We start from the raw sequence: 24,395 nt of genomic DNA, 5'->3' as shown, positions 1-24,395 counted from the left end.
TTTATTTTTTTGTTTATATTTCTTCCGAGATTACTGTTCACATTCCCAGGAAATACTAAAAAATTAATTCGAATGCTAAAAACTTTTAGTGATTTATATATAATTTGTCAAAAAAATTCTTCTGCATTGACTATCCCAATAAAAGAAGTAAAAATACTCACCTGTTAAAGCAAACAGATTTTTTGCCCACATGGGATCGACATCTTCCCTAGCAAAAGCACGATGTTCGTTAAAATAATCAAAGTCCTTTATCACCATTTGCTTGATCAAATCTACATCTTTAATTATCAGAGTAGCAACATTGAAATGATAAAAACCGTGAAACCTGCTTCTGGGAAAACCCTTATAAAGGTTGATTATATTTTCTGCAAATGTCATGCGATAGAACAGACCAAACCATGAAAAGCTAAAAGCTTCGAAGAAGTCTTTCTGTGGAACACCTCGTTCTTTCCAGTGATAAAGTGGTTTTATAATGTAGTAATAGGTTAGAGTTGCTAAGAGTACTGCTCCCAGAATCCAAAACATATTGAAATTTTTTCTAAAAGAAACATTCAAATAATATTTATGTATATATACAAAAGAGCACGTAATACTACGCATGTATGCTCTATCATATATTTTAATTAAAAATTGTTATGAAGCAGTGATTATATAGTATGGTTGGTTGCATAATCAATAGAAACAAATTTATAAATCTCGGAACAGAAGTGGAAAATCAAGCGTAAAAAGCAAACAAAGCCGCAGGATGCCTAAATTAAACAACATGGAAAAAAATATAGAAAAAGAAATGCTATGAATAGCAGAGATGGAAAAAAATTATGGTAAGGCTTCTATGGGACAGAGATATTAGTATGGATATACGACGGAGATGCAAAGTGAGGAAGATCAAAGACTGGGTAAAAAATACTAGAGTTGAATGGAACAACTCTATGAGAACAGAATAACAACAAATAGAGTAGTAAAGATGGTAAGAGACAGTTCCTCAATAGAAAGACGATCAGTAGGGACTATTAATGGTCACATCTTTCTAGAAGAGTGGAAAACCATACATCTACGATCAATTTGTAAAAAGAGCGCCATAAAACGATTTGAAAATTACAGAGGACCATCCCTAACAAGTACAGTCAATAGATTGAGATCAAAGACTGAGCAGTCCATAGAGCTAAGTGATGACATCATCTTTTTTCGTTGTGTCCCTGTCTCACATCGAGTAAGTATAGAAGCGTCTCTTTCTGGTGGGAGAGAGGAAGAGAGAGAGAGAGAGAGGGAGAGAGAGAGAGAGAGATTGTAAGGAGTTTTAATACGCTAAAGAGAGACAGATAGAACAACTGCAACAGATTTTGTCGTCAGCACGCTCGGCCATTATGCTCGGTATCTAGGTTTATGCATGATACTATGACTAACAAGATAGGATCTTCCCGTAGCACAAAATCGGTCGTGTTCGCGCATGCCGTCATTGGAGAGTAGAATTTGAATTCTTGTTAAAGTTAAATGGGATTTTTATGCATTCTGTGATGAAATTATTCAATTAGCAAAATAATAATATTAAATAAAGATTTAATAATTACAATAATCGTACACAAAAGGATATCTCCAAACTATTTATTAAAGATTATTTATTGACACATACAGAAAACTGTGACATTACGAACGTGCAACTCTCCAATTACGTCACGACTTATGCGCAATATCTTATCTTCTTAATCATAGTATCATGGGTTTATGTATATATATATATATATATATATATATATATATATATATATATATATATATATATATATATCTATATATATATATATCTATATATATATATATATATATATATATATATATATATATATATATATATATATATATATATATATATATATAAATAATCGCTCTCCGGGATAAACCAATTGAATAACTTTTTGGTCGATCTGTTTGAAATTTAACACACTTTATTAACTTATTGATTGTCACAATTTTGAGTCGTCATATCATATGTAATTATGCAAAAAATAAAGTTATTAACTAAATAAAGAAAGTGCAGAGTAATTTAGTACTACCGTGTAGTCACAATAACTCATCCTTTTTCCCGATTTTTTAAATTTTTTATTTTGCTTTGATATAAAATCAATTACGCATAAATTGCTGATTAAGGTCATACCCAACACGAGGGAGATTCAACTCATTCAACCTCTTGACGGACATTCGAATGATTAAAGTAATGAAAACGATGCCACAAAAATGGTATCTTAAATTTGGTTACTAAAGGGATAATATTAGCAATTCATTTTAAATTCTAAAGTAATTTGTGAAACTGTGAAAAAATTAACTGAAAGTGAAAATATTTGTTTATTTTTAAGTTGTTTGCATTATAAAAAATAAATTTGGTACTTATAACGTCATTTTAAATTTTTTTACTTGCCTGTAATAGGTTCTTCATACTGTTGTAACAATGGCTTAAATATAAACAGTAATCACATTTTAAAGTTATAGTGACATATCTGCATATTTCTCTCATAGACATATTGTTCATGATTTCTCTGGATTTAGTCAATAATCTGATTATTTGTTACAAACACTTTAACAAGCAAAACTTTTTATAATTGTCTCCATGCAAATGGTAGTGAAATAAACGGTAGTAAGCGATAAAAAATTAATTGTAAAATCTTTGGAACGCATCTATGCCCGTTTGGTTTCAGAGCGAAAATATATTTTGTGTATATCGCTGTCCCGGTGGAACAATGACGCAACTACAAAAGTGTAACTTTTCAGGAGAGCCAAAAATATAAAATTATTTTACTTAAGACCTCATGCAATGAAGCATAATGAAGTTACTGGATTAGTACTGCAGTTATACTTAGCCACCGTGATATACTGTAACTCTATTACACATTCGAAATGAATTCTTAATTTTTCATCCCTAAATTTGATCCCCAATTGCAATTACGTCATTGTTGCCACAAAATAACTGAGGCAACAATGACGTAATTGCACTTGGAGATCAAATTTAGGGATGAAAAATTAAGAATTTAGAATTTAGTTTTAGAAAGAAAAATTTATAATTTAGTTTTAAAATCAAATTTCCACAGACATACTCATTTTGTAAAATTTTTGGTTACCTAGCTAGTTTTAAAAGGTGGAAACGAAATAAGCACAAAAAGTCATTAAAAAAGTTTATTGAACAAATCGAAAACTGTAGTAAAAGAAAAAAATTTTAATAAAAAGGAACTTAAAAATAAAATTGAAATTACAAAAAAAGTATCAACGAAAAATTTAATTCGTACGGGCAACACTGCTTGTAAATCATAATATGCCAGATGTATATTGTTATCAGAATTTTTTGTTTTCAGTTCATCGTTAGTTTTTTCTTTACGACTTAGATCCTTTTCCTCTAAGTGACTTTCAATGGTTGTTTGCATATTTTCTTTTTCTTCTGCTCCGGTATGTTTAAAAGATTCGCATTGGTCACAAAGATCTTTCTTCGGGCTAAAAAACTCGATATTAAACGCGCTGTTGAAAATACGAGAATAAAAATCGTAGGTTGCTGAATCTTCTTCTGTTGCTTCTTTTTGTTCTTTTATATAGTTACTGTGATGATCCGCAATAATTAAACCACCGTCTATGTATTGTCTCGAAGAATCACTTCGAAGATGGTAACTTTCAATTCGTGGAATTGAATTTATATGGCTACGAACAGAACCTAAACTTTTGATGTAGAAATACGTCGGTAGCTCAACTCAAGTGACTGAATACAAGAAGCCAAAATATCTCGCTGTCTTTGTAAGGACCCTAATGCCCAATACTCTTTAAACTGTGTCTCTCTTAGCTTTTCAGATACCCTATTTGGACATTTCAAACGGCATTTGTCGGTACACACAGGTCCCATTTTTTTAGCAGCTACAGGTTTTCCTGTTCTAGAAGTATACCTCTGTACACAATTCTTTAGTCTTTTCCTCTTTTCTTTCAACCAATTATCCACATTCCTTTGTCTTTTTTCCCCTTTTTGACTAAGAGAATATTACCAAGTGTTTTTGTTTATTTTACTTACATAAAATGCACTATGTCAATGTTGCCTCAAAATAAGGAGAAATCCAGATGAAAAATGACACAGAATACAGTTACGTCAATGTTTCCGCGTATTTATGAAAAAACCTTAAAGCAACAATAACATAAAATACAATTGCGTCAATGTAGCACCGTAGGTACAAGCACACACTCGACCTATCGAAGCACAACTATACATTCTGTCATTGTTTCTCCGAGATCGGTTGATTTTTCAAATATGACGCATCTGCTCCCTGGTGGCTAAAAGCTGAACAACACGTCTGACAGTGATCTGACGAATGGGATAACCAAGTTTGAACCCAATGACGACATAAACTCATTTTCGATAAATTTGCAGTTACGTCAATGTTTCACCGGGACAGCGAATGTAAAGGGGCCGTACATTTATCTCAGATTCGGCATTAGAAGCATACTTATCAACGACATAAATTTCTATAGTCGGATCGCTAATCTCAGTCTCGTCTAGTAAATTTAGTAATTTTTTTTTTGATTGTAAACAAACATTTATTCGCGACATACTCCATTGTTGTTCATATTTTAGTAGGATAAAACCAACATAAACTTTGGTTTTATTATCTTACAAAATAAGTATATTTCCCCATGAAAAAAGGATTTATCAAAGCAAATAGTAGCAATTTTCCAACAATTGACGCCGTTATGCGAAGCAGATTCATACTCAATAGTAATTTTGGCTCATTAAAATTTGACATTGTTGATAACTTCCATATAAGTACAAACAAGTTTAAAGTTAATTTAAATTATTTATTACTATTTCTGTTTTATACACAATAGCTAATAAAATAAACAGCGCGAATAATACAAATGTTATACACAACAACTAATAAAATAAAGAGCGCGAATAATACTACAATATGTTAAATTATAACAACTGAAATATATTTTTTAAATATAAGGAAAATTTTATGGGTTTAGTAATATACTCCTACAATTTGTAATAATTCTTCTTTTTTCAATGAAAGAAGCCTGCAACAGAAGTTTATTTGAGCTGTTAATAGTCTGAGGTGGGAATTGTTCAGTTGTAGGTTTCCAATAAATGAATCCGTATGAATCTGCCAAAATACTCCCGAGATGATCGAACGGTCTATGGTAATTTCTATCGGTATGTAAACACTGAAAGCGAAATTATGTCTGACATTTATTTATGGAGATAAGTGTCAGATGTAAATGTAAGTACTACGTAAACAATATATTTTGCCTTAAACAAATCATTGAAACAAAAATGGCAACTAGTTAAGAAATACGTGTAACATTGCAAACAAAGCATACGATACAATAGCAACAACTAACTAAGAGGACTATAATATTTCTTTTAAAACTCCTAACTCTGACACTTGTGGAAAGTGCGATGAGTTCCAAATTAATATAAACCATTCTAAAGAAATTGGTGATAATGAAAAACTTAAGGAACTAGAAACTTCTAAAGAGTTAAGAAAACTTAACTTAAGACACTTAAGAAAAGCAAAAGCTGCAAGAGACGTTCTTGAAAAACAGTGGAAGAATCTAAGGAAAATGACGTACACGTGATAGCTCTTTCTACACTTAAATTAACCAACGGTCCATGTTTTTATAAAAAAAAAACTTTGGTGTTATAATTTTAGTGTCCATTGCTGCAACAAATGGCTACTTTTTCCTTTGGGACAAATCCATTGCTAAACGAGGATCCGATGAAATTGCTGGTTACTTAAAGAAATATTTTGATAAATTTGATGTTCGTGGTGACACACTTTATGCTGTATCTGATTACTGCTGTGACAAATTGTAACAGATACATTTTAACGGGTTTTTACCCTTATATTTAGTGGCTCGAAACATGTACACCTAGACACTGATGATGGAACATGGTTTCCGAAAACGTTTTGTCTTCATGACATAGCCCGTTTAGGTTTTTAATTTATATACCTTTTATAAAGGATTTTTACTTAAATTTTTAGTTTAAAATTATTTTTTATGTTCATTTGTTGTTTAAATTCTGTTCATCTCTTGTTTTCTTATAAACTTTGCTCAAATAAAGTTATCTTAAACTAAACAAGAAAATATTAATATGATTTCTTTCGATGAATAATTTATGCTTAATATGACAATGGTATATACTAAACCCGTATAATCTGTATAAACTATTTTTACTTACCGTGTTTTGGAATACACGTTTATTAACTACAAACTGTATCTAACAAATAACGTATATAAGCAACTATTGTTAAAACGTTAAAATTGTTATCTCGCTTTATCCAGATAAAATCATTAATAATTAAGATAACATATCAATTGCAATAAACACGCAATAATATAGTGGTTGCAGTTATAAAAGAATTCCAGGTAATATAGATAATACAGAATACACTAAAATCTTATACAAAATAATACCCTTGAGAAAGATAAATATTAAATGAGGGGTATAGTTTCAAAGTGTACAATCTCCATATTTCAGAAAAAATGAGTTAGATATCGCATTACGTTGAGTTTTTAGTCCTGAATCGAAACAATAAAAAAACTCTTTTCAAAATAGTCATTCTCCAATAAATTTTGAGGGCAGAAAATTAGACTTTAATTCAAAACGTACAATCTCCAATGACATTTAATTTTCAAACCATACAATCTCCTATCCAATATGTGATGGGTAGCTCTTTCGGGGCGACAGACTCAGTAAAACACAGGTTTGAAGTAAAAATAAATCTATTAATTTAGTATATCTACAATAAATAAAAATAAAAGGAATTCTACGTTGTATACTTATACAATGAATAAAACTAAAACGAATTCTACTGGATCCCGTGATGAACGAAGTCCTCGGCGAACGTCTATAAAAGAAAAGAAATTAATTAGTACTACTAATAAGAAACGAAATGGGGGAAATCGATCGCGTGCAGATTTATACTAGCTTTCGCTTCAATTCAGCGAAAGCTCCGAATATGCTCGCAAACAAAATATTTAGCTGTGCAGACCCATGGCAATATTCAATACACAATGCCGACGGGTTCCGCTTGGCTAAGGACAGAGTATGATCCTCAATACGGAAATCTCTGTCCCGGTTGGTTCTGTGCAGATCCACGGTAATGCTCAATACGCAATACCGATGGGTTCCGCTTGGTTAGGGACAGAGTATGATCCTCAATACGGAACTCTCTCTGTCCAGAATGGCTCGCAGGTTCACTACACCGGCGAGTCAGGGAGCCTAGAGCGCTAGCTACAAGACTGTCTAATTCCGCTATTCACACGCCTTAAATAGCCGTTCTGATTCCCACTTCGCCGTCACGTTGTAGAAGTGGATGCGCAAATATTGACACTCCCACGGTTCGAACTGTTAAACGATCAGAGCATCGTTACAAATATTTAAAATCAAAGAGTACAATCTCCAATGGGTTTTTCTTGTTTATAGTGGCGAATATTTCAAAGCGTGCAATATCCTGTTCGGACTTGTCAACAAATCTCGCGCTAAAAACGTTGTGTTTTTACATTATATATTGTTAGTGTTAGTTGCATGTGATTTATGAAGCAGCACAGTTTGTTTATTAAAGTAGTATAATATTTTTTCGAATTCTTAAAATAATAAATCGTGTAATGGAGGTAAATGTTACTGCTGTAGCTAATAATAAAGCACGAAAAGACAACGCATTACCACATCATGGAAAAGAATTCAGCAAAAAAAATTGAGGTAAGTTGCATCAAAGGATTTTGTATATCTTTGTATAAACATGGATTTTATTTTAGGTATAGTCCACATTCGCTCCCAATTTATCCGAAATGTGGACACAAAAGTGGTGCTTTTCAATGTAAGTTACTACAAATGAACGAAATAATACGTTTCCACTCTAAATTTTATGGGACGAAGGAGAAAACATTTCAAGATAATTTTCTGTTGAAATATTGCAAAACAGTTCCAATACAGCGTAAACGCCAAAAAAATTCGCAACATGTCGCAAAAACATTTCAAACACGATTTTATATTCTGACTAACGAAAACAGAATGTTGGCTGTGTGTAAGAAAGCTTTCATGGAAGTTTTGGGTATAACAAGGAGACGAATTGATACAGTTACAAAAAATTTCTATAGAACTTCCCTTCCTGCAATGGAAAATCGAGGTGGCGATAGAAAGCTGGAAAAGTACATGTTGAAAAAAAGTGCTGTTATGGATTTTATTAACAAATTTCGCGTAATTGAATCTCATTATTGCCGGGGACAAAGCCAACGGTTATATCTGGATTCTTCTTTGAATATAAAGTCGATGTGGAAAATGTACTTAAAAGAAAATGAAAACCTTCCAGTAAAAGAAAGCTATTTCAGGAAAATTTTTAATACACAATATAACCTTGGTTTTGGTTCTCCTAGAACTGATGCATGTTCGACATGCTTACAATTGACTGAGAAAATAAAAGCGTGCCATGATAACGACATGAAAGCCAACTTAATCATCCAAAAAAGGGTACATACGTTGAGGTCCAAAGCATTTTATACCCTTTTAAAAGAACGGGATGAAGGTGTAGAAACGTTTTCTTTTGACTGTCAGAAAAATCAAGTTTTACCTAAGGTTCCGGATCAACAGGCATATTATTTACGTCAATTTTATATGTACAATTTTACCGTTGACAGAGGAACTTCCAAAAGTAATTTAAATCCATCTAATGCCACTTCTTTCTGTTGAACCGAAAACGAGTACAAGAAGGGTTCGAACGAGGTTGCCTCCTGCATTTATTACATTCTTGAATCGGCTAATTTTGGAGACGATATTCATACTATCAGGCTTATGTGTGATGGATGCGGAGGCCAAAACAAAAACACGACACTCATATCTATGTGTTATTATTGGTTTTCTAGACAAGATAAAATTAGAAAAATTGAAGTAATATTCCCAGTGAGAGGACATTCTTTCATGCCTCCAGACCGGGTTTTTGGGAATATCGAAAAGGATATTAAAAAAAAAAGGAGATAATTTTAAAACCACATGAATATCTGGAGATATTTTCAAAGTATAGTACTGTTCATTGGGTTGGAGAATTAGTCGAAGTATATGACTGGAAAAATGAAACAAGCAAGCACATTAAGGCTCCAGGATAATGGCATTTTGCTTTCTCAAAAATGAAGAGGATTATTTTAACTAAAAGCTCTCAAGGCACAGTGTTAGTCCGCGGTGAGTTAGCTTATAAGACGGATGTTGGTGTGGGAAAATCAATAACAAAAAAAAAAAAAGAACATTGAAAGAATGAAACCTGCCAAAATTCCGAAACATAATGTCGTGGTCAATAACAACAAAAAGGTTGATGTTAATAATTTATTATGTTGTCATTTTGGAGAGGACTGGAAAAGTGATTCCCGTTTAAGTTTTTACAAATTCATCATCATCGAAGACAATCGAGAAGACAATGCAGCACCAGAAAATGGAACTGTCGACGATGAAACGTTGTGTGAGAACGTCGAAGAAGATGATGGATTTTCCATTTAATTAACTATTTTTGAATAATTAAAATGTGTATTATCTCAATAAAATAAATAAGTTTAATAAATGATGTTCGTAAGTTATTTTCAAAGTGGACAAACTCCATTAGTTATTTTCATAATGTACAATGTCCAAATAGTTTTCTAGAATTACTTAGTTATTTATGAATAGTTTAAACAAAAAATTTGTATATTAACTTGTAGTTGTCATATAAATGTAATAGAAAAGAAAAATTAGTTTAATTGTTCATATGAAATAGGTTATCCGTTTTTTTCGATTACTGAAAATTTAGGAAACATGAAGATTGTACATGTTGAAACTATACCCCTCAAATATAATAACAAATATAATATTGAATTTGATTTACTAAAACTGAGTTCGATGCACCATAAATATAAAAAATGTAAAAATAAAATAAAGAATTAATATTTTAAAATTATATAATTATAAATAAAGTTATAAGTAAAAAATAGATAAGTTTTAATCAATAGTGAAAAGCTGTTTTACAATAATATAAAGGTTAATTTGAACAAATTGGGTGTGTAGCGACATCGATCCTACCATCTTATTTTAGAGAATCGAGATCTTACCTGATTTATGCAATATTTTTAGATTTGGAAAATTCTTGTCCTATTCCTTCCTCAATCGCAATATTAAAAAAAAATCCAATCAAATCGCGTCCACTGCTAATTATCAATTGCACAATACACTAAAAATTAGTTCTGACGCGCATGAGAAAAAACTGTTGTTTTTCGAACCTACAGCGCAAATTATGTATGTTCGGTATGAGTATCAACACAGTATATTGCTTAAAAATAGCAATATACTGTGGTATGTGGACTGTGGTATCAATAAACCAGTTATAGTTCTGGAAGGCCGGCGCTTAATCATGGTGGTCAGTCAGTGGTCAGGATGTTCAATCACCGAACAACTTCAATTGAAAACATCAGATCAGGAGCGGCGCTTCAGCGGTACGGCGATATCGAGTTTATGGGTTAAATAGAATATAAATTAATTATACTATTGTTGTTACAATTCTAGTAAAAGTTAAAAAATATTTTTGATCTTAACATTTCTTCCTTAATTTATTCGAGGTGTCGTGTTTATTCACTGATTTTTCCATTATTATTCTAAAAATTGGAAAATATACAACAATAATTGAGGCCATCCCCGGAAAAAGGGCCCATAAGCCTATGGGCCGTTTTTCCGCAGCCATGATGTAAAGTTCATTTCGGCCAAGTTTGGCAACAATGTCTCAAACCTGCGTCATTCGATAAACAAAACATTTAACTACCATTTTAACAAAGTTGTGTTCGCGTCCGTTGTTCGTTTGCTTGTCGTTAACAGTGTGTTTATTGAGCTTTAAAAATGGATTCTGACGAAGAGGTAGTTAGACAAAAACTGACAAGATGTAAGAAGATTAATGTGACGCGAGAAAAAAGAAAAGTTAAAAGGCAATCAGGTAAAATATACGTCACCTCGGCAGGTCGCGATGTTGCAGCTAAGTCATTTCAGTTAATCATAAAATGCTGCCTGGACAAATGTTTTACCCGTTTAAGTGTCGATGATCAAAAACATTTATTTACTTTTTCCTACTTTTTAAACACTTTTATTTCCAAGCAAAGCCTCAACAGGACTCGTTGTGTGCTCAGTGTATGAAAAAACTTAATGTGAACCGTAAACGACTCAAGAATAATCCAAAAGTTTTACGAGCGTATACATGGGAATATTTCGTGTCTCAAAAGGGTAACAGAATAAAAACATGTCGGACCATGATCCAAAAACTTTTTCAAGTATCTGTGAAACGCATTCGTGTAGTACAAAAGAAGGTAATTGAGGGGGATTCATTTACAGAAAAGCGAGGGACACATGCCAACAGACCCCACAAATTGGCTCCCAATATTCATGACTTGCTTAAAAAGCATTTGGAAACTATTCCGTTTAAGAAAAGTCATTATTCCCAACACAAATCCAAACTAAAATGTTTTGAGAATCCCGAATTAAATATTAAAAAGCTGTATGAGCTTTTTGTACAATACTATAAAGAAAAGACATGCACAAATCTAAAGATTTGAAATAAAAGACATACTTTTAGTATTTTAAGTCACTGCGTTCATATAGTTTCAGCAATCCCAAAATAGAGGTATGTGATTTCTGCACAGAATTTAAACAAAAACTATCTATTAATCCTAACGATGCCTGTGCAATTTCCTATCGCCTTCACAATATGAAAGTAAAGCGACATATAGCAATGAGGAAGAAGCTGATAGAAAGAAGTAGAACTGACAGTAGTTGCCTTGTTATTAAATTTAACTATGGACAAAATCTACCAGTTCCGAAACTTAATGTAACAGTGCAGTTTTATACACGTCTACTTTGGTGTTATCTTTTTAACATAGATATTCACAATGATGGGTCGTCTTTTATGTATACATTTATGGAAGGACAAGGAAAAAAAAGAGCCGATTCTGTTATTTCATTCGTCTATAACTGCTTGTGAAAAAAATTAATGGCGATGTCACTAAAATCGTATTTTTTCGGATGCGTGCGGAGGACAAAATAAGAACATTTCAATGGTAAAATTTGGAATGTGGCTAGCACACAAGTTTAACGTCAATATTCGTCATATATTTCCGGTTCGTGGTCATTTCTTTAACCAGTGCGATCGCAATTTTGGGCTGGTAAAGTCATCTTTAAAAAAGAAGGAATACATAGGGATGGCAAAGTCATATTTGGAAGCAATAGTGCATTGTCGGAAAAATCCATCTCCTTTTAATGTTGTCATGGACAGAACACTAATCAAAAACTGGACTAAAAGTTTGGAAGGACTCTTTCTAAATAAGCCAAAAACAAAGGGACTTGTTTTCAGCATTCAACAGTATGTACAAATGAAATAAAAAAAAGACGGAACATTGGCTTGTTCTCGAACATACATGGAAAATTACATACGATTCACAATTTGGAAAGGAAGAAACATAAACACAAACATTGCTGTTCAAACTGTCCCAGTGGTTGGAATAAAGCTGGCGAAGGAAAAAGACGTGAGAGATCTATTCTCGTTTTTGTCCCAAGAAGATGAACAATGGATATGATGGATACTAGAACAAGTTTCTGTATAACTTTCTTTGTATAATAATAACTTGTTTTAATGTTTATTTTTTACGTCATTGGCCAAATAAAGATTTTCTTATACTTATTTCATACTTTCGCAAATGATCTGTGGAAAAAGGGCCCATGACAAGCTAATGTAAAAAAATTATATTTACATAAAAATGTGTCTATATCTTTGAAACATCTTATTGTAACTTTAGTTTAAATACAATACTTTTATTTTAGCTTTCAATAAAGTTGAAAGTTTTAATCTTTGTTTTCAAAATACTTGTTAAATTTTCAATTGCGTTTTTCTCAAAAGCGCCATTTGGCATGTGGGCCCTTTTTCCGGTAATGGCCTCAATTATTGTCTTACTATAAATTAAACATATCTGAATCTGCCGAGACATGAATTGTAAAATTTAGTGTGAATAATGAAGTGACTACTGGATTCGAAGCAGTAAAACAAACAATATTTCACTATTGAATACTTTTAATTAATAATAAGAATCTTGATAGCCAACGGCAATTATAATACAATAATGAAGAACATCAAGTGAACTCTACTGACTTATTCTATAGTTACAATCTGACATGATATATGTCACTTTTAAAATCAAACGGGAATTGTGGTATTTTAAGACCCCCCCTCAATTCCGCCAAAATAACTTTAATTATTAAACAAGAGTATCAGATAAGTATTAATCACTATCAGTAGTAATACTACAGATACCTATACAGTCTTACTTAAACTTACTATACAGTCAACTTAAAATAAGCTGATGTTTTTTTCATAATATCAGCACAATGATTTTCGCTGGGTACATAGTTCAATTTTATTCTCAAAAACACAATCTCTAATAAAGTGATGATAAAAATCTATCTGTCTAGATCGTTTTGTTTCTAGAGTGCAAGCAATCTGTATGCATGACTGATTGTCTTCAAATATCACTATTGGATCAACAATTTTACAACTCATATTTATCTTCTACAAACTGTTTAAGAAAGAGACACTCACAAACTGAACAAATTGGTTTAAAATTTTTCCAATTAAATTTTTCTGTGAAATTAATAAAAAATCACCTTCCTTTTCAATTTCAATACACAGAAACACATTTTTATTTGAATTATTAGTTAAATCTTTATCTTATGTTATCTTTATGTTATTTACATCAATGACATTATTAGATATTATCATCAAATCATCTACCCAAATTAGCAAGTATTACATTTTATATATAAATAGTGATCTACAGTGGATCTTCTGAAATTCTTATCAAGTAAAAATAAATGTAACCGATCATACCAACACTAAGAGCTTTGTTTTAATTCATATAAAGCTTTCCTGAGTTGACACACATAACCTTGCTTAACTTGTGAGTCCAGGAGGTGGTTGCATATAAACAGGATCCGTCAATTCTCCATTTAGAAAAGCAGACTTCACATCCATTTGATGAATTTCTGAATCTGTTTCAAGAGCCAATACCAATAGTGCTCTTAATGTTATCATTCTGACCACTGGAATGTAAATATCTTCATCTGGATCAAGTTCTTGTTTATAACCTCTTGCAATTAGTCGAGCCTTTTTGAAAATCTTTCTATTTATTTCTTTCTATGTAAATACCCACCTGGAGTCTATTAAGTTCACGTCATTTGGAGGAAACACCAACTCCGAAGTTTTATTTTTCTCTAAAACTGATATTTCTTCATTAATAGCTTCCAACCACTTTTTATCTTTGATAGCTTCTTCGTAATTTGTTGGAACTTCAGATGGTAAAATTCCTGCTGAGAGTGCTGTCATAAAGCCATTCATATCCATATCATAGTCATTATATCTAATTGGCATTTTTCGTTCTCTATTACTTTTTCCTATATTTTCATCCTTTTTTTCTTCATTTTCATTTTTGACATCATCTTTCTCTACATCTGTTTTCTTTTCTTCAGTAAAAATTTAGGTTTGTTTCACGTATTCATTCATCAAATATCGCACTTCGAGAAAATTCAATTTTATTATTTAACGGATTCCATAAACGATATCCATTATTACTGTATCCTACCAAATATTTTTCTTGACCTCTTTTATGGAGCTTTCCTCCTACTTCTTGAGGAACGTGAGCACAAGCCTTCGATCCAAACATTCGTATCTTTTCTAGATCTATTTTTTTATTAAACCAAATTTATTCTAGTAGTTTACCACTTGGCACTGCAGTAATTTTTAATCGATTAATTATATATGTTGCTATTCCTACAGCTTCACCCCATAAATTATTAGACAGTTCACTGCCAAAAAGTAAGCAACAGGTCATATTTAAACCTAACCTAACCTAACTTAACCTGGATATTTTATTCTTGAATTGGACACTTACCATTGCTTCATATTCCATAAACTTCTCCAATACTTCACTTTTTTCTTTCATTAGATACACATATAAAAAGGAAGAAAAATGATCAATAAAGGATACAAAGTACCTGCATCCATCATATGATGCCGGAGAAAATGGTCTAGGAGAAATATGGAAATACGTGCTTGGCGGAGGAAGGCGATGGATAGGGACGACTGGAAAAAAATTCTTGGGGAGGCTAGGACCCACACAGGGTTGTAAAGCCAAAATGATGATGATGACGATGATGAAAATGGTCTAGCCACATCATATGATACAACTTCTAAAATTGCTTTGGCCTTTTTTTCAGTTTGAATATCCTTAAAAGGTTTCCTTGTTTGTTTCCCCTTAATACATATCTCACATAAATTGATTGGAGGATATAGTGAAGAATGACACATTCTTCTGTGTAATATACTGTCTGAAATGGCAACATTACACTGATCATCTACTACAGTAAAAGTAATTATATATAAGTTTTCTCTTAACATTAAACTCATGATTAAATTAGAATTATGGTATATCTTTACTTTTTCATTTTTAAATATAATTGTTAGACCTGCCTGCTCCATTCTCTTTACACTTCGCAGATTATATTCCAATTCATTGCACTGTAAAATATCGTTCAGATTGAGTTTAACACCGACATTACTTAAAACATGTAAATTGCCACTCTTTTCAGCTTTTATGGTTACATCTTGCTTTGTCACACTAATATTATGTACTACAGTTTTAATTTTCGTTAAAACACTTCCTGAAACTGCATTTACTAAATGATTTGTGGCACCAGAGTCTATTATAAAGTCAATGTTTTTGTTTACACTTTTATCAATTATTGTTTCTTCTCTGTCAAAATTCAAATTAACAATTCTGACATTTGATGGACATTCCAACAAGCTCCTTTCTTTTGTCACACAAAACTGTATTAGGATGTGGCGGTTCAGTAAGAAATTAAATTTCTTCTTCAGCCTGATTTGGACCGACACTTGCACTATTAACAGTCCGACGTTCCATGCACTCATTTCTTTTATGTCCAATTTTACCGCACTGTAGAATTTAGCATTTAAATCGAAAATTGCCCTGTCCTTGTCCCATTACTGGATATTGTCTATTTGACTGACGTCCATCATTCCATCGTCCTTCTCTACTATGATTTCCAGGACCATGTGTGACCTGCTGAGAATTCTGTTGACGTCCATAGTGATATCGATTCTTATTAGGATTGGATTGGATTATCTTAAAACTGCTGTGGATTCTTCCTTATTTTTATGAGAATTTCAAGAAATCTATATAATATATGGAATATTGATTTTAAATTCTGACAATTTCGTGCCACTTCTTGGATATGTTTTTCTAGGTACCTACCAGGTAGGTATAAATAATTCTGTATTCTTGATAAGAAGTTTAAATGGAGATAATGGAAATGGGTTGTTACTTGGAGATTCTGGTTATACAGTGAAGTCATTTTTAAGGAGTCCACTAAATAATCCATAAAGAAAATTTCTATAATGAATTCCATATTAAAACCAGATATGTAACAGAACTTTTTGTGCATGGAAGAGAAGGTTTAGGTACTATTTCATCCAAGGAAGCGGCTGTAAAGTTGAAAAGATTCAACTGTTCTATTCTACAGCAACATTCTACGAGTATAACCTAGCGAGAGATCAAAATAAAGACAATTTTGAAGATGAATTGCTAAATGAAGAGATTATTGAACTTTCTGAAGTTGAAGATGTTTGAGCTAACCTTATAATATAATATTTTAGTGTTATGGAGAAACCTCAGAAGAATCCTTAGTATACAGGTAATATACACGTATAGTATTTTTCATATAAAAATGCGTGCACGTCATTCAAGATTTACGACGCCAGAACTCCACAGCGTTGCCAAAACATCAGAATAGTAAGTAAATGAGGAATTTTTAAAATGTCAACTATTTGTCAAACTATTATATTATAGTTTAACAGTAAATACAATTAGTTTTAAGATTACTGCAACACCCTAAAATACATAAGAAAACATTTTAATACAAAATTATATATTCTTAATTTTAAACTAACCACTTTCTACAGACTATTTAGTTGTTTTGGCACAGCACGATCACAATACACAACAATAATTAGTTTTTAAAGCTATTAATTTAAATTTAATATGTATTTATAAATACAATTTATTAATATATATTATATTATGATCAAATTGTGTAAGAAATCAAAACATAAACAAAATTCTTGCTCTAAAAATGCGGCAACACTTTATACAATTTTGCCACACGCTTAACTGTCAATCAAATTTGAAGTATTCCCATATCAGTTGAGTACAATTGTCTAATCTATTTAATTAAAATTATTATTTTGTGGAATATTAGACTTAAAGAGTTATTTCACAAAATTTATATTATTAATAATAACAAATGTTTTTGGTTATTTAATCAATATAATTCTAAAATTCCCAATATAATGATGATTACATTTTTCTGATTATTATACCATGTTGACGCCTATGAAAGATCGAGCAGTTCCGTATGGGTTTCGTATTATTAGCTTTGTTAGGAAAATTTGAACTCTAAGGTTGACGTTCTGGAAATTTTAAATATAAGTGACGTCACTTTATATAAATTGTGACGTGCAAGCATTTTTATATAAAAAATGCTATAACTACACGTAATTACACATAATATTTTAGTATTATGGAGTAACCTCAAAAGAATCAATAAACATGTATGTATTATTTTTTTATTCGTTATTAAATTTATCTTTACATAATTTAATTTATTGCTGCCACCACAAATTGCATAATCAAAAGAGATATTAAAACATAAATGAGATTTTTTTGACAATTAATTAAATATTGGTGTGAAATAAATACGAGTAATAAATATTGGTACCTAATAAATTTTACATTTATTTTACAGAAGATGACAGTGAATAGACAGTTACATTTTATTTTATGAATAAATGACTGTCCCCCAGATAACTATCTGTTAGATAGGGCAATATTTATCTGGAGGTGAAAAGATCGGCCTTTCATGCAAGAAGTTTATTATTTTAAAAATTTAATTTTTTGAAAGTTTGTTGATCGGTAAAAAATATAATACAAAACTCGAGCTTTCCCAACAAATGAATTGACAAACTAGAATTACACTGGTTTTTATACGTAGATCGAATGTATAAGACGACTTTACGAAAAAATTCAGCAATTCTCCAAAAGTGACTTATTTGTTATGAAAATTGTACAACAGATTAAAATATAATTTTTTGTCGTCCTAGCTAAAAATGGGGGAAAGACAGAAAAAATTGAGTGGAGTGACTGTAGATGGCAATTGATTGGATCCCACGTCGCATGGTGACAGGCAAAATCTTAGTTTAATTATATTTATTTAATCTTTTGGCACTCGCTTTATGTTAATTGAATGCAACACAAGATAATGTACTTTTATCTGCAAAATAAGCTGACAAACTATTCTGTATTACTAAACACATAGAATACTAAATTGACAAAGCTCCTAATGCACTAAATTTTTATGTAAAATGTTTATTTTACTACAAATCATTCATTTACGCTTCTAACTGCTGACACAAAACCTTTAAGCAACTTCAAATAAATTTGAAGAAAATAAACAAATCATTTTGAGTAACTGCAAAGTTGTTATTTTTTTAAACATAATATATTTACCGATAAATTCTGTTACTACAGGGTACAAATTCGAAGCGTTGTATATTTTTGTATATTTTACATGTGTGGGTAGCCTATTTTGCCATTTTGTACAACACTATAGCAGAAAAATAGCTCATTTTGGCGCCCACCAAACAGGGGCGCCTGCCTGCAGTGCACCCCTTCCAGGCTCGTTATTGCCGGCCCTGCCTCTGGTCTGGAGCACTTTCGCTATTTTTTGGTGGGTTTATTTTTATTTTATCTACCATTATTTATCGTACTGATTCCTTTTCCAGCTGTCTACCTCTCATAGGAGAAACTTTTTCAAATAGAGATCATCACGTTTCCGCTTGATTTGTAAGTTTTATGCTGCATATTTCACATCAATTGAAAAAAATTAATATAAAAATCACTGTTAATAGAGAGTCGATGAAAATACATAAAAATATCAAGGGAGGAATATTAATAGGAAATAGAAAGGAGAAGACAAAATTAAATGAAAAAAGAAATCATAAAATCGGAATAATCTTAAAAATCAATATATATTTTCTTAACTTTCTTTAGACCTTTCATCCTGCTTTACGCATCATTTTTTTTATTAATGCTAGAGAATGGTAAAACATTTGTTACTTTTAAGATGGTTTTACTAGTATTTATTTTTATAGCTTTCTATTTTATTATTTTTAGTCCTAAAGTACACCCATTCTCAATTAACAACACAGCTGGAGTTTTCACCAACCTTACCGGTATACATGTCTTCTCCACAGGCACAATCTCAAATTTCAGAAGCATATTATAAAAAAGAATTTTGGTCTCTAAAATAGCAAGTCTGGATGCAATACAGTTTCTCGGCCCAGCACCAAACGGTATGTAACTGCAAGGAAGTATATTATCTTTATTTTGTTCGCTGAACCGTTCTGGATCAAAACGATCTGGGTTTGGGTAGTATTTTGGATCTCTGTGTATGGCGAAAATTGGCAATAATAAGACTGTTCCTTCGTCGAGGTGTACAGTCGATTCTTCTGGAGTTGTAGGTTGAATGGTGTAAGGTTTGGAGCACACTCGTTCTCCAGTAACTTGGGATGGCCACTTTCGAAGGACTTCTGTAAAAAAAAAGAAAATACTTATTTTTAGAACTCAAATACAATATCTAAATCACCATATCTAAAACATTACTACTGACTCATAGTTTCAAAAAGCGATTGATACATTACCTGAGATAACCATATCCAAGTACTTCATCTTCACGAGACTTTCATATGTCAATATTCCATCAGATTTTTTATGGGTTTCCATAATTTCGGCTCTCAGTTTGTCCTGGCAGTCCGTGTTTACAGCCAATTCATAAGCAGTAAAGCAAATCAATGTAGAGACTGATTCGAATCCAGCAAAGAAGAAAAGGAAGGCTTGAGCTGTGATGTCTTCGTTTGATAAGTCGGTAAGCCGTTTTGCAGTTTCTATAAAATATTATAATGTGCACGTATCTTAAAATTATCTAAGCATGTTATACTCCGTATACTAATAAATCCATAAATAAGGCTATAAGTACAATTGCTACACTTACTTATTTCCACTTCTTTAACACTAGCAAAACCAGTATCACCTTCATTGTCTCCTTCTTCTATTTTAGCTCCTTTTCTTGTTTGCATTAAGAGGTGGATCATGTCAGGTCTAACGATACCATTTGCTTCTCGTAATTTAATACTATCGTCTACCAAGTTGTAGAAAAAAGCACTCTCTTCCTCATCGGTAAATTTGATGTTTAATAACTAACAAGATAGATAAACGATTGTTTAAAAAATTATACTTAAGTATTTATGTCTTCTTTTTTTAGTATAATTACTATAAATAAACTCACCCTATACAATGTAGGAGCTAACATATATCCTGAGAACTTCAGTACTCTGCTAAATTTGACCAGATTTGTAACGTTACGACCTATAGTAAAAAAATCGTTCTTCGGTTCTGCAAAAGAATCTACACTGATTCCAAAGGCACAGGTGGCTATTACATCCGAACAGAATTTAGCCGAAAGCTCTTTGAACTGAACTGACGTGACATCTGAATCTTCTGCTAGGAAGTGTTTGGTACAATTTTCGGCACATTCTTTGATAAGTAAGAACATGGCTTTCATCTTGCTGCTGGTAAAAGCTGGGCTTAAGGTATGTCTCATATTTCTCCATAGCTCACCTAAAAAAAAAAGGAAATTGTACCAAGTTAGTCGATACGAGGTTACAACTAAGAAATTTATTGCTTCCCAAATTTTTTAAACATCAACATGGATCCCTTAACGTTATAAGAATGTATGATTTTTATCATCAATCTCATTAAGGCTCAATACGAAGTTGGACGTAAACAATGTCCATATTCAGGTGCAAAATAATCTTTTGTAACTTAATCGAAGACTATTTTAGAAAAAAACTACTCTACAAAATCAGAAAATAAACTTTCTAAGAATCTTTCTAAAAAATATATTGCGACGTACCAAATTTTTTTCTTTATAATGCAAACATGCAAACAACTTTTTCCAAGCAAAATGCAATTATTTTTACTTTCAGTCAATTTTTTTACAATTTCACAAATTACTATAGAATTTAAAATGAATTGCTGGTATTATCCCGTTTGTAACTAAATTTGTAGCATTTCGATGTCCCCTCGTAAGTATTAAAGCACAGAAAATATTCTCAATCTTTTTGCGTCGCTAAGAATGATAATATAAACATTTCTGGTATGTATATAATAACACTAATTGCTTTCCTTTGATATTGATTCCGCTTAATATTGCGCGTCAAATAAATATCCACTTAGGTTGGTGGGAAAGTGATGGAAATTCAAATAGTTTGGGAACCTTCTTGTGTTTTGTTGCCCAGGAAATCTCTGTAAGTATTTTTTTTTATTTCTTTCTTTGTAGTTACCCCTTCCAGTCCCTCCCTTATTGACTTTTAACAACAATTTGTTAACATCTGTTTTATTAAAAAATGATTATCCTTTATCGTTTATAACTAAGAAATTTTTCAGAATCGACCGAAAGCAACAGAACAACTTAGAATAAGATCTTGCAGCATCCACAAGGAATAAAACGAGGAAAATAACAACACCATACATACAAGGATTAACAGAAAAACTTATAATATTAGGAAATAAATTCAACATTTCAACAACGTTCAAAACAACAAATGCATTTAGCTCTATTTTATCTAAAACCAAACCTAACAATGAACAAGGAGGAAGAAAGAATTGTATTTATAAGATACACTACTCAACAATTGAAGTGGAATTTTAAAATTCCTAAAATTAACATATAAAACTATTTTTAAAATAATTGCCTGTACTATACTCTATATGCTATCTTTATTGCCAATATTTTTTGCATGTGGTTTTTTTCTCCCTATTCTTATCGGCCCTTATCTCGTACAAAGAGAGACATGTACTTCCAAACATGAATATATCATTCGTATAAAAGTGCTTGTATTGGCTTTACCTGTTGTCAATAAGTCAAGAAATCTATTTATTACAAAAACATTATGCCGCAAAGACGTTTAGAACTAGTGCAGCTCGAGCAATTAGTTCGTTGGATCCAACAAGGCATAACTCAACAAGAGGTTGCTATTAGGCTAAATGTGTCGCAAAGTGTGATAAGTCGTGCATGGAATCGGTATGTAGCAACTGGATCTACAACATACAGGCATGGAGAAGAAAGAGAACGATCTGCAACTCATCGGCAAGACCGTTTTGTAGTTCTGACGGCAAGAAGAAACCCAACATTCATGGCTTCCAGAATTAACAGTATCTTCAGGCATGCTACTGGACGAGCGATTCCAGTCAAACTGTCAGAAGACGGTTACATGCATCCAATTTAAGGGCTAGACGGCGCGCTACCCATCCACGACTAACTAGGGAGCAGCGTGCATGCAGATATCGCTGGGCGATGGAACACTATCAGTGTAATTTCGAAAATTGGAGGAATTGTCTCTTTACTGACGAGTCCAGATTTCGTTTGTATACGAATGATATCCGAATATTGGTGTGGAGGGAAAGAGGACAGCGTTACAATGAAAATCTGAGAGTCCCAACCACTCTTTTTGGAGGTGGATCCGTTTGCGTGTGGGGAGGCATATGTTTTGATGGTCGCACGGACTTTATGTATATGATAAAATATAGAATAAACCGGCGTACATATTCTAAAACATCGCTTAAAATTCTGTTTTAAAATCATTGAAACTGAATTAGTGAGAACTAATTTTGTTTTAGTTGATATTAAAATTAGTTTCTGTGAAAAAAGTTAATAGAAAACAGGCATTTTGGCTTATATGCCAGTTTGATTTAAATGACACCGCATTAATATTAATAAATAACAAATGCAACCGGATTATCGTCCAATAAATCACTTTCAGGTTGGTGAGATAATTTAGTTTTAATTATATGAAGCGTAACCTTTCACTTGAAAGTTTAGAAAGGTCGCATTAAGCAATAGATCTGTCTTCTGTTAAGCATAGTAGTAACCCCAGCATTACGCAAACTAGCCTAACGCCATTTGACGGACTTTTTAAATCAAATTTTATGGTGGTTTGACATAAAAATAGACAAAAAAGGAAAGAAATTTTTTGATAACAATATCTCAAAATTAGATTTTTTGCACTTTTACCGGTTTGATTTCATAGCGACAATATACTGTTATTCCATAAGAATTTTTATAATGTATTTACCACTTAAAGCAGGAAGAGACTTGCCAAACAACGGTTCGATATCTTCGGGTATATAGACTCTTCTCGAATGAAAATATTCAAAGTCCTTTATCGTTACTTGCTTAATTAGGTCTGGATCTCTTAGCAGTAATATTGGAGCGCCGAATTGATATGTACCACTAAATCTGTAAAAGATAAAAAAAAATGAAAAAAATTATGATAATAATCGATACAGATTCTTTGGATGAGGGGTAACTCAATAAATAGATTAGTGAAAAGATCATTAGCAGTTCTATTATGGAGCCATATGAATAGGAACACGTAGGGATCCTCCAATTAAGCTATATTTAAACAACAACGATACCTAAAAATGTCGCTCGTCTCCTCTAGAAACGTCTCGAAAGAGACGGATGATTCTTCCACCACCGGACTCAACTAAAGAAGACAAACGCTGCCAAATGGAAAGAAACGCGTCCTTTCTAACCCTTCCCCGACAATGCTCACCATCAACGTAAAGTGTTCACCAAAAATAAAGAGTTAATACTGGCACATCTATGTAGAGAAGCTAACTGTACAGAAAACTTAGGAACAAATGAGTATAGAGACCCCGGATCACAGAAATTTAGTTTTTAGTAAAACTCTCACACCCAAAATATTGAAATGCTCGATATGCTAAACCAAATATTATTTCAACCTTAGTCGCCACTACAAGTAACGTTCTTATGCTTTGTATCCTGCAACATCCAATTAGACTGTATCAGATCAATATATTATCCTTTCCAATTCACAACATTGGAGACCTCTATTATCCCATTTGGAAGGAGGTTAATTTGAGGATCAGAGGCTGCTCTACTAGATACAGGAGCAAAATACCTTGGAATATGATAAAAAAAACTAATAGGGTACCCTAAAGAACCAAAGGGAGCAAACAACTTCTATTAAAGGGTAAAACTGAAGGTGAAACAAAAAAATAAACAACCACCAAAGAAGTTAAACTTTTTCGACACGCCATTTAATATTAATAAATTGAACGAGGTGCTGTTGTTAATGGCTGGACTATGTGTTATTAAATCCCAA

The 24,395-nt window shown here is 32.1% G+C and overlaps 1 protein-coding gene across 1 annotated transcript in view; it reads right to left on the bottom strand.

The window, feature by feature from the left end:
- Positions 1-24,395, bottom strand: part of LOC140442136 (uncharacterized) — an 86,209-nt gene that overhangs the window by 9,624 nt on the left and 52,190 nt on the right. The window contains exons 9-16 of the mRNA XM_072533227.1: positions 23,340-23,503; positions 20,492-20,823; positions 20,198-20,402; positions 19,848-20,090; positions 19,305-19,736; positions 14,646-14,753; positions 14,227-14,536; positions 162-538 (exon numbers count right to left, since the gene is read on the bottom strand). Coding sequence (XP_072389328.1) covers positions 162-538; positions 14,227-14,536; positions 14,646-14,753; positions 19,305-19,736; positions 19,848-20,090; positions 20,198-20,402; positions 20,492-20,823; positions 23,340-23,503 — 2,171 coding nt within the window. The remainder of the gene's footprint in view (positions 1-161; positions 539-14,226; positions 14,537-14,645; positions 14,754-19,304; positions 19,737-19,847; positions 20,091-20,197; positions 20,403-20,491; positions 20,824-23,339; positions 23,504-24,395) is intronic.

Source organism: Diabrotica undecimpunctata, chromosome 1 (assembly GCF_040954645.1).
Source record: "Diabrotica undecimpunctata isolate CICGRU chromosome 1, icDiaUnde3, whole genome shotgun sequence".
In the NCBI taxonomy this organism is placed as follows: domain Eukaryota; kingdom Metazoa; phylum Arthropoda; class Insecta; order Coleoptera; family Chrysomelidae; genus Diabrotica; species Diabrotica undecimpunctata.
Note: the sequence above shows the minus strand (reverse complement) of the source record. Positions and strands in the feature narration are given on the sequence as shown.